This window comes from Hemicordylus capensis, chromosome 5 (genome assembly GCF_027244095.1).
Source record: "Hemicordylus capensis ecotype Gifberg chromosome 5, rHemCap1.1.pri, whole genome shotgun sequence".
Taxonomy (NCBI): domain Eukaryota; kingdom Metazoa; phylum Chordata; class Lepidosauria; order Squamata; family Cordylidae; genus Hemicordylus; species Hemicordylus capensis.
Window position 1 is genome coordinate 236,175,729 of NC_069661.1, and position 17,238 is coordinate 236,192,966.

The 17,238-nt window shown below is 42.5% G+C and overlaps 1 protein-coding gene across 3 annotated transcripts in view; it reads left to right on the top strand.

The window, feature by feature from the left end:
• The window catches only part of B4GALNT3 (beta-1,4-N-acetyl-galactosaminyltransferase 3), a 125,515-nt gene that overhangs the window by 77,087 nt on the left and 31,190 nt on the right, over positions 1 to 17,238 (top strand). For all 3 annotated transcript variants that reach the window (XM_053251494.1, XM_053251496.1, XM_053251495.1), the window contains exons 4-8: positions 6,802 to 6,897; positions 7,847 to 7,937; positions 14,142 to 14,242; positions 14,517 to 14,584; positions 15,824 to 15,902. In XM_053251494.1, coding sequence (XP_053107469.1) covers positions 6,802 to 6,897; positions 7,847 to 7,937; positions 14,142 to 14,242; positions 14,517 to 14,584; positions 15,824 to 15,902 — 435 coding nt within the window. The remainder of the gene's footprint in view (positions 1 to 6,801; positions 6,898 to 7,846; positions 7,938 to 14,141; positions 14,243 to 14,516; positions 14,585 to 15,823; positions 15,903 to 17,238) is intronic.

The following is a 17,238-nucleotide window of genomic DNA, read 5'->3' on the forward strand; positions in this document are numbered from 1 at the left end:
TTCCAGGTAACAAAGATCTACTGTATGTCTGAGACAATCTTCTGGTCACTTCCTTTTATGCATGTTTAAACACAGAGTAGGAAAATGTCCCTGCAGACCTTTCTCCCCAGGTTTTGTCCAGTCTTCTATGACTTTCTGTTGCAGAAACATTTTATTTGGGTTTTATCTTGTGTGACAGAATGTGACAGAATGTGAATCATTTTTATGTGGCAATTCAAGAGAAGACTTATGCCAGCTTAGCTGGGCAAAATTAGGGATTTGTGCTTCCTCTTGGTTGTGCAAATGCACCTCACCCTGTAAACCTGTTTACCCAGAAAGAACTGGGCAATGGGGTCTGATAACCTAAAATTCTCTTCTAAGGAATGGGAATGTCTACACCTCCTGTCTGCATATTTAGTAATACAAATTCACCAGCGTTTCTGGTATGATGTGTGTCTACAGCTGATTGACAGTATACCTGTGGGTCATTGTGCTTCTGAGTAAGGTTTGAATTCATCACTCATCTAGGGTGGATAGATCCCAGACCCATATGGAGCTCTGGACCTTTAAACAGGACAGACCTACTCAAGAGTTATCTAACTAAAGACCTATTTGAATTGGCACAGTTCTGGATATTTAAATTCCTGGATTTTAGCCCTGCTTCTGCTAATAACGTATGCTATGAGTTTTAGCAAATTGCTTGAGCCATTTCACACATTACACAGGAACAAGCCTTGGTTGTCAATGAATAGGAAGCAACAACTAATTCCAGTTCTCTGTTGAGTGTATGAAACCTATTTATTCCTGTTTGTGACACTTTACATTTTAGGGCTGTGCTTCAAAAAATCTCAGGAGTACACCTAAAAGATGTAATGTGTGAAGCAGCCCTTGAACAAAATTGTCTAGAGTAGGCATTGTTCAATCCATCTTCATCTATTGGCTATCCAATGGAGTTGCAGTAAATGCCTTTAACACTTCAAGTCCCTGTTGGAGTTAGATGTTCCTCACATGGAATCCACAATTATTCAGATGACACTTCTTATTAGACTAAATAAGGATAGAACAAAATTTCAGGTTATATAGAAATGTCAAATCTTCAACAACAACAAATATTTATATACCGCTTTTCAACAAAAGTTTCAAAAGCAGTTTACATAGATAAATAATAAATTAATTAATAAAATGGATCCCTGCCCCACAAGGGGCTCACAATCTAAAAAGAAACACAAGGTAGACACCAGCAACAGTCACTGGAGATGCTATGCTGGGGGTGGATAGGGCCAGTTATTCTCCTACTGTTAAATAAAGAGAATCACCACATTAAAAAGGTGACTCTTTGTCCAGTTACCAAGGGTTGACTTGACTTGACATTTCTTGACTTGACATGTCTTGTCAAGAAAGACATTTCTTGTTAATCTTGACTTGACATTTCTAGAAGGTTGGTCCTGGATACTCAAAGTGCGGAATACAGCCTCTTGTTGCACAAGTGGTCATAGCAGCAGTATTCACACCATGGTGATCTGCCTGTTAAAAATACCCCAGTATTTCTTTTAATGTTGTGCTGAAAGAAATTGGAGCTGGAGCCAAGGAGGTTTCTGCACTGCTTCCTATGGGGAATGGAGAAAACAAGGGGAATAGAATTTCAAGACCCAAACAGCTGCTTTGCTGGTGCCTCTGGGGACATCAGATTAACCCTTCGCCCTTGCCTCCCTTTTTGACTGCCTTCTCTTGGCTTCTCTGGAAGTCTAAAGTGTATCTAATGTTTTTATGGTTGAGAGGTGGGGAGTGGGCAGGTAGAAGGGGGGGGGATTCCTTTGTTACTCTGTCTTTAAAACAACAATTCCCTTTTAAACCAGAAAACAAAAATGCCACTCTCTTTACACATTGACAGAAGTGCCTTCTAGAGGCTGCACAAATATGCTGTCTGATAACATTTCTGAAGCTCTGTGGAAAAGGCATGCTCGGAACACTCCCATTGATTTCTAAAAGCAAACGTGGCTGTCCTCTGACTACATGTTTCCAGTAAGCCCCAGTGACTCAGGAGAAGCGTTCCCATTGTCCTCTAGGATCACAAGAAGTCCCCTGGATATCAGTTTTGGCAGACAAGCCTATCTTGAATCTGCCATTTTTATCATTTAGTGCCACCCACATGCTCTTATCAGCCTTCTTAATCCGCTCTAAATCAAGTCTTTATTATTACAGTCATTGACCAAAATTTGTAAATTCATTTAAAAATAAGGCAGAAGGAGAAAGCTTTCTCCCAGAAGGAGAAAGCTAAACAGAAGTATACTAATAGTACAAATCTTAAAATACGACAATTGAATATTGACCGCTTCTATCCGAATCTTACTACTAATGTAACAAAACTTTGCAACCTTAAGTAAATTTTACATAATCGTTTTTACTGCTGCTTCTGTGTGTTTTTATCTGTTGTCTTGTTTTTTATGCTTGTTTGATATGTTTTTAGCTTGATGTTTTTATTGCTTGGTGTTTTTATTGCTTTTATTGTATGTTTTAATTTTTGTAAACCGCCTTGGGGTTTTCTTTTAACGAAAGGCGGTATAGAAATGTAAAAATAAATAAATAAATAAATTAGCTTCGTTACTATCTGCTAGCAGCAAAATTAAATAAGTAAGACTGACATGCAACAGAAGCTGAGACAGTGGAACCAAAGAAAGTGGAATTCAAAGCGACAGTGGAACCATTTATATACAACTCCCCTAACCACTTTATTCCATTCACGTCAGTCAGCAGTGCTGGTCCAGGACTGATACAGGGCAGTGGGAAGAGAGATTGCAACACCTTGCACTTTTTACCTAACCTTGGACTGATGACTCTGGCATTTATCTATTTATTTTGACTTATTTGTGTATTTTTTGAATTTACAGATAAGTCACGTTTGAAAAATAGTGTGAACCTCATTGTAGTGGGGGTGCTGTTCAGACCCCCCAGAACCTTCTGGGTGGGCCCTGACTGGTATTCTGCTGGCACCTCCTGTTCACAACCTGGGAACAGAGATGCACCCAGGTAATTTTTGAGCCTGGACCTAAAGGCCTTTGGAGCGCTGCCACCGCCCCCCCCCCCCGCCCCCCGCAAATTATGCATCATCGTGCTCAGCCAGGTGACATTCTGGCTTACGGCCCATTTGACCCACGAGTATACCCCTTAGGTTCTGGCAACCTTGCCACACCACCCAGGAGAGAGTAAAGAGGATTTGGGGGCCATGGAGGCCCTGGACTTCGGCCTCAAAGTCCAGGGCTAGGAGCGCCTCTGCCTGGGAAGGGGTTTTTTTTGGACCCCTTCCCCCCCCACACACACACAGGTATACCAGACTGGGTCCAACAGGATACCCAGTCTGCCTCACAGTTTCACCAAAGACCTGACACTGTGAGGTGATCACTTGGGAGGGGAAATATTCAGAAATTGTGGCTCCTTCGGCCTAGGGCTTGGGAGGCATGTGACTGGGGGCCCACCGTTCCCCACTGAGCACTCACGAAACAGCATTAACAACTCAGAAAACCTTTTTGTTTCAATGGGAAATGAACTGGAACAAATGGGGGGAAAGGCCTCAGCCTTGTCAAGCCACCCAGGTAATACGGGGGGGGGGAGAGAATAAGCGAATGTAAACTGACTATAATCACTGTCCCTACAATACCTTTTATCTTGGTCCTTGGGGCTGTTATATTCCACAGGCCTCCAAGTCACCTTCTCCACTCAAGCTGAGTAAGACCTCAGGGAGAGAGACAGAGAGGCACTCCCCCACTTTCTTGTCTCTCCTTCCCCACCAACTCTCTCTGAAAACCCCCAGAAGAGTCTCACCAAGGAAAGAAACTCCTCCTCCCAAAAGGAGAGGGAAAAGTTAACTTTTAATTTAATTGGTTCCCATGTGGGTGACTGTTGTCAATTACAGGGTCTGGTTTGTGGTCTATCCCAGCAACCAGGCCCAGACTTTGTTTCTACAGCTGTTTCAAATCCATACTCCTAATTCAACAATCCATTTTCATAAACCCATGGATTATGCAAATTATCCCTCGAACATGGGATATTGTGTCAATGGGAAAACTAACTTCTTATTACTAAATAGCAAATGAGAGAGATGAATCCTCCAAAGTGATTTCGGAATAGATTATCTTTATCTGCAAATTTGGAGATAATGGCTGTCAAAGCTGCTTACAAATAAAATGCATGCAAAGGTACTATTTTATGACTGGTATACATGAGGTCATGCACTTGAAGGATGCATGTGGAAACAGTTGCTGCAGCCATCACTAGCATTAGGTTCCAACACAGGTAACTTTCACCCTCCTTGCAGTTCTGAACTGAAAGCACTTTGTAAGCATATTTTGCTGCCAAGTCAATATTCCTAATCCTGTTTGAATATTATGTGTTCTGTGTAAGCACCTGTGTGACCTGTCTTGCTTAGGTTTTCCTACTCAGTATTTGCATTAAATTTACTGAAGTGTTTCAAAAGACAGACAATTAAATCATTGCAACACCAGACTAATAAACAGCAGCTTGCAGCACTAGATCAGCTTTGTCTAATCAGGTATCCTGATTATCACAGTAGTGGAGAATATTTCACCTTACCATTGAATATGCCTGTCACATTCCTGCTTCTTTTCTTGTTGACTTGCATGCTTATCAGCCAAAGGCAGCTTTGCTAATCAAAATGCTTGAATTACTGCCCTGATGAAGATTCAGTTATCCTCGCTATATTTTGAGTGTTTCATTATGACCGAGTTTGCAAGCACCAATCTATAATAATGCCAGATGCAAAAGTTTCAGGAAGGATACGTTCCCTGAGAACTCTTAAAGTCTCCCTCTTGCCATATATGGCTTCAGCCACTTAGGTGTAAAGTGATGGTGTGCCTCTCTGGGCATGATAAGAATGACCAGTAAAGTAAGAAGTGGAGTCCCCCAGAGATCTGTACAGGGACGCGTGCTCTTTAACTTGTTCATAAATGATCTAGAAGTTGGGGTGCCAAATCTGCAAAGTGGCCAAATCTGCAGATGACACTAAACTATTTAGGACAGTGAAATCTGAAGCAGATTGTGAAGAGCTCCAAAAGGATTTCTCCAAACTGGGGGAGTGGGTGAAAAAATGGTGAATGCAGTTCAATATAAGCAAGTGTAAATTGATGCATATTGGGGCAAAAAACCCCAACTTCCCATATACTTTGATAGGATATGAGATGTCACTAACTGACCAGGAGAGAGATGTTGGGATGGTGCTGGACAGCTCATTGAAAGTGTTGACTCAGTGTGTGGCAGCTGTGAAAAAGGCAAATTCAATGCTAGGGATCATTAAGAAGGGGATTGAAAATAAGAATGCTAGTATTATAATGCCTTTATACAAATCTATGGTGTGGCCACATTTGGAGTACTGCGCACAGTTCTGGTCACCATACCTTAAGACGGATATTGTAGAACTGGGAAAGGTGCAGAAGAGGGCAACCAAGATGATCAGGGGCCTGGAGCACCTTCCTTATGAGGCAAGGCTACAGCGTCTGAGGCTCTTTAGTTTGGAAAAGAGGTGACTATGGGAAAACATGATAGAGGTGTGTAAAACTATGCATGGAGTAGAGAGTGTGGACAGAGAGAAATTTTTCTCCTTCTCTCACAACATGAGAACCAGGGGTCATTCCATGAAACTGAAGGTCAGGAAATTTAGGATCGACAAAAAGAAGTACATTTTCACACATCTGCTTCGGGATGTGGTGATGGCCACTATGCCAAGTTAACCCCTGCTAACTTGGCAAAGAGGCACCTTTTAATGTGGTGATTCTCTTTATTTAGCAGGGGGAGAGTAACTGGCCCTATCCACCCCCAGCACAGTAACTCCAGTGACTGATGCTGGTGTCTATCTTACGTTTCTTTTAGATTGTGAGCCCTTTGGGGATAGGGATCCATCTTATTTATTTATTATTTATCTGTGTAATCCACCCTGTACCATTTTTGGAAGGGCGGTATAGAAATTGAATTAATGATGATGATGATGATGATTGATGATGATGCAAAGATATTATGGGACTTCCGACTACAAACAGACAAACATCTGCCACACAATACACCAGATATAACTGTAGTCCAGAAGAAAGAAAAACAAGTCAAAATAATCGACATAGCAATACCATGGGACAGCAGAATCCCCTGATACCAGGGGATAGCAGAATCAGATAGCAGAAAAAGAAATAGAAAAAATAACAAAATACAAAAATCTACAAATTGAAATTGAAAGGCTGTGGCAGAAGAAGACCAAAATAATCCCAGTGGTAACTGGAGCCCTAGGTGCAATTCCAAAACAACTTGAAGAGCACCTCAGCACCATAGGGGCCACAGAAATCACTATCAGCCAATTACAAAAAACAGCATTACTGGGAACAGCCTATATTCTGCGATGATATCCATAGTAATAACAGCAACAAAATTGATAATAAAATTCAGCCATCCCAGGTCCTTGGGAAGGACTCAATGTCTGGATAAAACAAACCAGTCAATAACACCTGTCTGACTGTATAAGCAACAACAACAATAATAAATAGATGGCTTTAAAAGGGGCTTAGACAAATCTATGGAGGACAGGTCTATCAGTGGCTTCTAGTTTGGTGATTATAGGCCATCTCCAGCCGCAGAAGCACGATGCCTCTAAATACTAGTTGCAGGCAAGCAACAGCAAGAGAGATGGCATGTTCTCCCCTTTTGCTTGTGGGCTTTCCAGGGGCATCTGGTGGGTCACTGCATGAAACCAGATGCTGGACCTGATAGGCCTTGGGCCTGATCCATCAGGGCTGTTCTTATATTCTTATGCATTTGCCTTTGCAGTTCCAGGGTCAAGTCAATCTCCATGTCTTTGAGGACTGGTGTGGTAATTCTGTTGAGCAGCTGAGGAGAAACCTTCACTTCCCACTGTATCCCCATGTGAGTATACAATTATCACCTTTTGTGCCAGAAGAAGGGAAAATTTCTCCCTATCCCAAGGCCTGTCCTTACTGCAGACTACCCAGCTTCTTCCATTCTTTTTTCCTGCACATGCACACATCCCATAGCTTCTCTATTTCTCCATCAATGAACACAAATGGAGGCTGGTCTCCTAAAGATTGAGATGTGAGTTTGGTTGTCAGTCATTCACTACTGGATAAAAATACATCTATGCCCGGTCAGGCTTATTCCCATGTTTCTTTCAGTTGATCCTCAGCTGTCCTGGTGCTTAACAGCTATTGGAATTGGGCCTGGTCAATGTAAAAAGTGTAGTACGACAACAATTAGAAGATATTGAGATTCAAAACAACTGGGCCTCCTCGCCTGAGTACTACAAAGTAATAAAGTCTAGTGTGGGTCGTCTTCTTGCTGCTTATCTGTCCACCATCTCCTTTAGCAAGCTTCGCTAGGCGTTTATGGGAGCTAGGTTTAATGCTCTCCCCTCTGCATTACTATTTGGGAAATTTCATGGCCTACCTTTGGAGGAATGTCAGAGTAGTTGTTAAAGTGAACTAGAAACTAATGCACACATCCTATTACGTTGTAAGTTACATCAGGAGATCAGGCAGTGTTTAATCTTTCCCATAGTATCTAGATTGTTAGATCAATCGGATGGGTAAATTTTTGCTTTCAGACAGGGATTCTTATGTTTCCAACTCTGTAGCAAGGCTTTGTTATATTGCTTCTAGATTGTATAAAGGGGGACTACTCTATGTATAAGTTTGTATTTTGCAATTGTACCTTGTATTTTGTATTTCTTGTTATTTGGTCTATGACTGTAAATAAATACTACTACTACTGCTACTGCTACTACTACTACCCCATCAGTGAACCATTTCTTTATTTTCTCCACCAAATGCTTGTATTTTTGCTTTCTTTGCACTTTCAGACACGGACCACTTTAAAGAAACTGGCAGCATCTCCAAAATGGACTAACTATGGATTGCGTATATTTGGCTACCTGCATCCATTCAGTGATGGTGAGGAGAGGCTATAATGAGCTTGAAATTCACAAGGGCTCATAAAAACAAAATAATTTAACTTTGCATACAACACAATAGATCTCTTTGGTTTTTATTTCCATTTTTAAAAAATGTGTTTATTCAACCTCTCTTTTGTATTTGAAAACAACCCTTTTGAGTTTTCTGATAAATATAACAAGGCTGATGTTCCTTTAAAAACTATTTTCTTATCTTGGTTCATTAAAAACTTTCACAGCCAGTGTTCTCTCTAATTTTTTTCCATCTGTGTGCGGAATGAGATTTGTTCTGGAAGGCAGTATCAAGGATGTGTGTTCAGGGGCATATCTAGGGTGGGGCAGGCAGGGCACATGTCCCAGGCGCCACTTGAAGGGGGGGCGCCATTTTTCAAAATGAATTTTTTTTTTAATGGCCACCAAAAACAAAATTGCCACCACACATGCTCAAATGGCCTCTGTGAGGCCCTAGGCCATGCCAGGCCTCCCAGAGGCCATTTGAGCATGTGCAGTGGCCATTTTGTTTTTGGCAGCCATTTATTTTTTATTTAAAAAAAAAAAATGGCCACCGCACATGCTCAAATGGTCCCTGTGAGGCCCTAGGCCTTGCCAGGCCTCGCAGAGGTCATTTGAGCATGCGTGGCAGCCTCCAAAATGGCCACCACGCCGATCTTTGCAGACCCAAACAGGCCCGAAAATCAGCCCGGGATGGGCTGCGGTGGTGAATTAAGAGGTCAGCGGGGGGGAAGGGGGGATTTTTGCAGACACCCCCACAGCCTTTAGGAGGCCCCCCGAAGGCGCTACAGGTTTTTGTTTTTTGTTTTAATTGATATAATATAAGTCACTGTACACATATTCAGTTTGGCATTATGTACAGAGAATCAGGGCTTGTGAATACTGAGCTGAAGCTTATGAGCTAGGATTGTATTCATTCGCTCTTACTTTGCTTCTTGTGATAAGTGAGTTAAATGTGATGTCTTAATAATATGGCTATTAATGGTTAGTTTGTCTTTGAATCAGTGTGAAATCCTTAGTATTAAGGCCCACTGGGAGTTTCTTGCTCTCTTTCTCTCATTTTAACTGTCTTTCTGAAAGACTAGAATATATTCCAAGCAGTGACACAGTTTACTCTGCTTATCCTTTAATTATTTTCAGAGTATCTGGGAAAAGCCAAATTCTCCATTTTTTTTTAAACTTATGTAATAGTGATGCTACAATGCATAGTGGAGAATTAGACAGGCACTTCTGTTTAGTTTTCCAAGTACACCTCCACATAGTATTTGGGTATTTCATGAGCCCCAGCATACTGAAATTTGTAGTTTTCCAGCATTTTTTGGCCTGGCTATGTCCACTGCTAAATAGTTTTTGAAATATTAAAAAATTAATGAGCTTGACTTGTATTTTTGAGCTGATATTATGGTAAAGTTATCTGAAAGATGGGTGTCAGATGTTTGGACAGGGGGCACAATTTCAGTGCTTGCCCTAGGCGCTATTTTCCCTAGATACGCCTCTGAGTGTGTGCGCATGTGAATTCAAAGTGGGGCCTTCTTGATTCAACCTGAGCGGGATCTAAAATTAACTGAGCGGATATTAAAAAACTTGTGAGCGCAAGCATGTGCGCTCGCCTTAGAGGGAACACTGTCACAGCATCTTATGCAAAATGGTTAATAATAACTTTTCCTTCATAATAAAATGGTCTCTTAAAGTCTTAAAGAAAAGAATAAACTTCCTCTCAGAAATTAAGTCATTTTAGGAAAGTGTGTCTTTCTTACCGTTACACTGCTTAGGACTCACCTTATTTGAGGTGTGTCTATATGGGGAGCTGCCCACATCTCACTTTGGTGCTTTAGCATAAAAGCAGAAATGAAAGAAGCTGTCCAAGCAAAAACGGGTTCACAGGGTTATGTATACAATCCATGTCCCTTTCCCACTAGTGGGCAAAGCTTGTAATTCCATGCTGTGCAGAGCAGTGTGAGATCAGAGAGAAAGCATTTGAATAAATGAAGCCTTGATGAGCTAGACAAGTTAAGCATTTTTAAGGCCAAACTGCACCTGACATTAAATACATTGTACAGTGAGAGATTTGTCTTTAAAGGCTTCCTGCACTCAAGTAGCATCAGAGGGGAGCCATGGTTTGAATTGGGACTGCAGCATGGAGATTATGGGGCATTTAATGCTTTACCTCTGCAACCATTTTCCCTCCGATCCCACCCCAGGAAGCAGCTATTTAACTTCCAAAATGCCTTTTGCTGCAGCTCCACAATGCTGATTTTTGGCAGCAGAATAACATCTACTTCCATGCCCTGTTCCCAGTCTGAATCATGGCCCATGCAGCTGCTGTTTGAGAGTCAAGGAAAGCATTTAGCTACATGATGATACATTTAGTGTCCTGTGTAATCTAGGGGTGTGCACGGAACCACACAGTTGTGGTCCGGCATTGTGGAGGGGATCCCTTTAAGGGCGGGGAGGGTTTACTTACCCCTCCCGCTGCTTTGCCCCCTCCAGCGCCCGTATTTTCTGTAGAAATTGGGGCGGCAGGATACCTCCCCGCCGCCCCTTCTGCCTCCTCATTGCAAAAGGCTGCAACACGCCTTCTGCGCATGCACACGTGGCACGCGAGCTTCACGTTTACCCGACAGAACGGGTAGACCGGGCCTCCGACCGCCAGAGGCCCGGTCTACCCACCGGGACGGAGGCCTGGTCTACCCAGCCTCGTCCTGGCGGGTAGACCGGGCCTCCGGCAGTCGGAGGCCCGGTCTATCCGTCGCGTCGGGTAAACGTGAAGCTCGTGCGCCGCGTGCGCAGAAGGCTTGTTGCAGCCTTTTGCAATGAGGAGGCAGAAGGGGCGGCGGGGAGGTATCCTGCCGCCCCAATTTCTACAGAAAATACAGGCGCTGGAGGGGGCAAAGCGGCGGGAGGGGTAAGTAAACCCTCCCTGCCCTTAAAGGGACCCCCTCCACCCGGACCGGCCAGGTCCGAACCGGTCCGGACGGTCCGGAGGCCTTTACAATGGCCTCCGGACCGGTCCGGACCCACCCCTAGTGTAATCATAAGAACAGCCCTGCTGGATCAGGCCCAAGGGCCATCTAGTCCAGCATCCTGCTTCACACAGTGGCCCAACAGATGCTGTTAGAAGCCTACAGGCAAGAGTTGAGGGCATGCACTCTCTCCTGCTGTTACTTCCCTGCAATTGGTATTGAGGCTGGAGGTGGCCTATAGCCCTCCAACTAGTAGCTGTTGGTAGACCTCTCTTCCATGAAGTTATCCAAATCCCTCTTAAAACGATCCAGGTTTTTGGCTGTCACCACACCTTGTGGCAGAGAATTCCACAAGTTGATTATGCGTTGTGTGAAAAAAGTACTTCTGTTTATTGCTCCTAAATTTCCTGGCAATCAATTTCATGGGATGATCCCTGGTTCTAGTGTTATGTGAGAAGGAGAAGAATTTCTCTCTATCCACTTTCTCCACACTATGCATGATTTTATAGGCCTCTATCATGTCTCTCCACAGTCGTCTTTTTTCTAAACTAAACAGCCCCAGGTGTTGTAGCCTTGCCTCATAAGGAAAGTGCTTGAGGCCCTTGATCATCTTGGTTGTCCTCTTCTGCACCTTTTCCAGTTCTACAATGTCCTCCTTTAGATGTGGTGATCAGAATTGTACGCAGTACTCCAGGTGTGGCCACACCATAGTTTTGTATAAGGGCACTATAATATTAGCAGTTTTATTTTTAGTCCCCTTCCTAATGATCCCTAGCATGGAATTGGCCTTTTTCACAGCTGCCGCACATTGAGTTGACTCTTTAAATGAGCTGTCCACCACAACCCCAAGATCCCTCTCCTGGTCCGTCACCGACAGTTCAGATCCCATCAGCATATACATGAAGTTGGGGGTTTTCATCCCAATGTGCATCACTTTATATTTGCCAACACTGAACCACATTTACTATTTTGTCGCCCACTCTCCCAGTTTGGAGAGATCCTTTTGGAGCTCCTCACAATCTGTTTTGGATTTCACTACCCGGAAGAGTTTGGTATCATCTGCAAATTTGGCCACATCGCTGCTTACCCCTACTTCTAGATCATTTATGAATAAATTAATAAGCACTGGTCCCAGTACAGATCCCTGGGGGACCCCACTTCTTACTTCCCTCCATTGTGAAAACTCTCCATTTATACCTACTCTCTGTTTCCTGACTTTCAACCAGTTAGCAATCCACACATGTACTTGTCCCCTTATCCCATGACAGCTAAGTTTCCTCAGGAGTCGTTGATGAAGAACTTTGTCAAAAGCTTTTTGGAAGTCCAGGTATACGATGTCAACTGGATCACCTTGATCCACACTCTTGTTGACACTCTCAAAGAACTCCAAAAGGTTGGTGAGGCATGATTTACCTTTGCTTAAGCCACGCTTGTTCTCCCCTAGCAGGGCTTGTTCTTCTTTGTGCTTTAGAATTTTATCCTTGTGGATGCTTTCCATCAATTTGCCCAAAACAGGCATTAAGCTAATTGGCCTGCAATTTCCCAGTTCGCCCCTGGATCCATTTTTGAAAATCAGTGTTACATTTGCTACTTTCCAGTCCTCTGGTACAAAGCCTAATTGTAGGGATAAATTATATATTTTTGCAAGGAGGTTGACAATTTCACATTTGAGTTCTTTAAGGGCTCTTGGATGGATGCCGTCTGGCCCTGGCAATTTGCTAGTTTTTTTATTTTTCCTGACAGTTTAGAACATCATCTCTTGTCACTTCTATCTGACTCCATTCTTTAGCCTCCATCCCTGAAAAGCCTGGTTCAGGAACAGTATCCTCTGCCATGAATTCTCAGTATCCTCTGCTTGAAGACCGATTCAGATAACTCATTTAGCTTCTCTGCAACTTCCATATCCTCATTAATAATCCCTTTCACTCCCTCATCATTTAATGGTCCAACCACCTCACTGGCAGGTTTCCTGCTTCTGCTGTATTTAAATAAGTTTTTGTTATTCCCCCTGATGCTTTTAGCTAAATGCCCCCCAAACTCTCTATTCGCCTCCCTTGCATTTCTTTTGCCAGAGTTTGTGTTCTTTTCTGTTCTCTTCATTTGGGCAGACCTTCCAATTTCAAGACATTGAAATCAGTCCTACTGACTTCACTGGAAGAGCTAAGCATGTGCTTAAATCTCTGCCATTGAAATCTTAAAATGTTTACCTTTGGCTAGATACTCCCTTGCAATATTTGACGTCTCTGTTGCTACACCACACAGAATGTTTTGGCAGACAGTCTGGATACAGAAATCAATCAATGAAATCAAAGTGAGCTTCACTACATAAAGAAAAGAGTTTGAGATTCCCCCCCCCCCGCTAATGCTAATATTAGAGCAGGTGAGCTCTACAAGCTTATACTGATTTGACTTCCATGATTTCCTTGCAAGAAACCCTGTTAACATCCATTCTTTGAAGAATCTAGAGATCTTTAACAAGTTTCTCAGCACCCTCACAAAACTACAGTTCTCATAATTCTTTGGGGCCAGGACCCATGATCGTTAACCATTACACATTTTTGGTGTAAATGTGGCTATGACTGAACAAAAGGCAATTAAAATTTGCAGAGCGCTCCAGAGGGTAGCAAGGAGGGGTGGCTGCCCACCCGCAACTCCCCCTTTGCACAATAAAAAACAAGAAATAAAAGATGAAATACAAAGATTAAAATAAAATTGAATCAGGAAGGAGCAACATCAACAGATCGCCCCCCACCCCGAACCATCCACACCATGCCACTTACACAGCAGAAACATTGTTGTAACCCTCCTACAATGGAAGAATATTGTTACTTTACTGCAACGCAGATGCAACATGGTATCGCTGCAGCGCATCAATAAAACCTGGTTTTGTTTTAATGTAAACCGCCCTGAGCCTTTCCGGAAGGGCAGTATAAAAATTGAATGAATGAATGAATGAATAAAATGTCATGCAGTCTGATTTCCTGCAGTGCACATGGCAGGTGGTTTCCAGCAGAGATAACACAAGTAGTGGGATAGCACCTGGATGTTTACAGACAGTTCCCTTGTGCTCTTAGTTGTTCACTTCAGTACAAAATTAGGGGTTTAGGAATTTTCCATCTAGACCTCCCCCTGCTCATGAGAAAGAATCAAGCGCTCTCTCCATAGGCACAGAAGTGGCTCTCTCTTTTTAATGCATGTTGCTAATGTTAACCCCAGAAATCTTTCTCTAGGTGAGTTTCAGTTTGCCATTGCTGCCGATGACAATGCAGAGTTCTGGCTGAGTTCAGATGAAAACACCTCAGGCCTCCAGCTGCTGGCCAGTGTAGGCAAGGTACAGTATCTGCTCTCTGATTTCTTCGTTTGGTGTTACCATGTACCCTTGAGAGAAACAGAGAAATCCATTTTTCATGTCTTACAGTTCTGTCAAGCATCTCTTGTAATAAAGCAGTATTAAAGTAATGCTACCACTTAGTAATAGTTCATGTGCTTTGGGCTTATGAAGTTGGGCTCTCGGTTGCTCAGTGAGCAAGCAACAGTTGTTGCGATGGAGGTCCAAAGGAATAAAGAAGTATAATGTAAAGAACACATATCTTTTTTGTGTGCAGACTGGGAAGGAATGGACCGCACCTGGTGAATTCGGAAAGTTCAGGAGCCAAAAGTCAAGGCCTGTCAAGTGAGTGAACAGTGGTTTTACTACCTTTTTATATTGTCAAGCGATGAACCTAAGCATTCAACCAGATTCCCATGGTCCACTGTTTAGATGAAAGCCCTGCTTTCAACACATTGTCTTTCTCACATGAATCCTTCTTTGGTTTGGCCAGTTTGGTGACACACACATTTTAATCATAGAAGGTTTTTTTTTACAAGTGTTGTTTTAGAATGTTGAGTGTAAGCTTCCTTCATATCAATTTAACTCTGTTCAAAATTGCCTCAAAGTGCCCCCTGGTGGCTGTTGTCTATATTTCCCGTAGACTTGGGCCTCCCATCCCAGTTCTTGGGGGAAATTTATCCTAAGTCTTTATCCTTAGGAAATTTTCCCTAAGTGGGGGAAGTTATCCTGTGCTTGTCAGGTACTCAGTGAATGCCCTGCTTTTGCTGCCTGCTTAGGACTGCAAAGACTAACTTGTCCTAATAAGCACTGTCAGGTTGGTTCACATTACAGTGTTGTTCATGTGTAGATTGCTATTATCACTTGACAGCTTGGTCATCTGAAGTTTATTATTATTAATTTACATTTTATATCCCACTCTTCCTCCAAGGAGCCCAGAGCAGTGTACTACATACTTAGGTTTCTCCTCACAACAACCCTGTGAAGTAGGTTAGGCTGAGTGAGAAGTGACTGGCCCAGAGTCACCCAGCAAGTATCATGGCTGAATGGGAATTTGAACTCAGGTCTCCCTGGTCCTAGTCCAGCACTCTAACCACTACACCACACTGGCTCTTTACTCATCCAGCAGGTCTTGGGCTGTTTCCCACGAATTTTTTCAATATGTGCAGGTCAAAGTTGTCATTATGGGGACATGGTTTGTCCATGATTATCTTACCATTACCTGAATCAACTGATTAATGAACTAAATCTACTTCAAGTTTCCCATAAGTCAAGAAGACTACAGAACTCAGTTGCCAGATCTCTTTGTTGGAAAGATGCATTAACATAAAAATTGAAGAGGGCTTGTTCCTACACAATGAGGCTTCTTGTGGTACATCAAAGGCTAAGACATTTATCCTAATATAAGCTCCCTTGGACCATTTTATCAGATGCTTCCTACCCAATATGCACCCTTGGAAGACACTCAAAGAATGAGAACAGAGTATGTTGTAGCCCAAAATGTTAATGGCTTCATTGTCCATAAACAGGACAAGATATTACACATTCATAGTAGTTTATCTCTCTTTTCCTTCCCTTTCTTAGGTTATCAGCCACTAGCTGGTACTACTTTGAGGTGCTACACAAGCAAGATGACAAAGGGACAGACCATGTGGAAGTGGCAGTAAGTGCTCATGACTAGCTATGACCTGTTTTAAATTTGATTGACTAATTGTAGGGGCTTGGCCTGAGTGCCAAGAATCATTAGGGTCAGATTATGATATGCTGAGGCCCTAAGCTATGTTGAGTTTAAAAGGCCTTATAGCATTATTATTTAGACATATTTTCAACAAAGTCATGAAAATAGAAATAATAAAAAATTGTTTTTACATATATGATTGGAAAAAATGCAATGCAAAAATAAGAATCTTACCAAAAGAGTTATCTTGCAATAAACCTTAGAAACATCTTTAAATGAAAATACATTATTATTATTTTTTTAGCATGTAGGAAAACCTGTAAATGTACACAAACACAAGAGCAGTTACACAGTTCAGCATTACTACATTGAAGAAGCAATACAATCCGCACTAGATCAGTTTGCATGTCACATAATATTTAAAACATTTTCTTTCTCCTTCATTTTTCAATCAATTATGTAAAACTTGAAATGTAGTCATCTTCTTTTTTGGTAATCAGAGGCTCTTCAAAATATGAGGTCCTAAGCTGCAGCTCACTTAGCTTTGCCTAAATCCAGCAATGAACATCATAACTTCATGCGTCACAATTTCCTACACTGAGGTCAGTCTTGCTGTGCTTGAAAAAGTCTGTTCATTCTAATGTATGAAGTATGGTGCTAGTATTTTTCTTCCCCACCGCTGAGAACATGGAATAAGCAACTGTCGGATCCATGTAACTATGACAGGAAAATGTCCAGATATGGGGGAAGAAGCTTCTACTACAGTTCTACATGCATTGCAGTGTAGCTGCCTTTTCCTGTGCAGAGATTGATCCCTTTATCGGGGGAAATGGAACATATGATATAGTCCTAAGAGTTGCATTTGCTTAAATTTTCCTGGGTTTTCCTGCTCTGTGAGGAAGCCTAGTTGTCATCATTCATATGTTATAATGTATGAGCAATAGAGATGTGCAATTGGATTTGACCTGAAAAATTGATTCAGTTTGAACTGGGGCGATTCAGTGATACCGCCTCGAATCAAATCACCATCAAAATAAAGGACCCAATTATGGGTCAAAGAGAATCACTCCCCGATTCAACCCGAATCTATTCAGGCAATGCAAATGCCATTTTGAGGCCCGTTTTTCCAGGGAGAGGTGAAAAAACTCACGTCAAAATGGCCGCATTTCCCCGGGGAGAGCTGGTCTGCATATTGTGGTTGGCGGGGAGACTAGTCCTCTGTTCCAGACATAGCGTGTAAGCCCACCTTGGAGGACTTGACCAGTCCTCCAAGGTGGGCAGATGTGCCAAGTCCAGAATGAAGGGCTGGTCTGGTCTACCC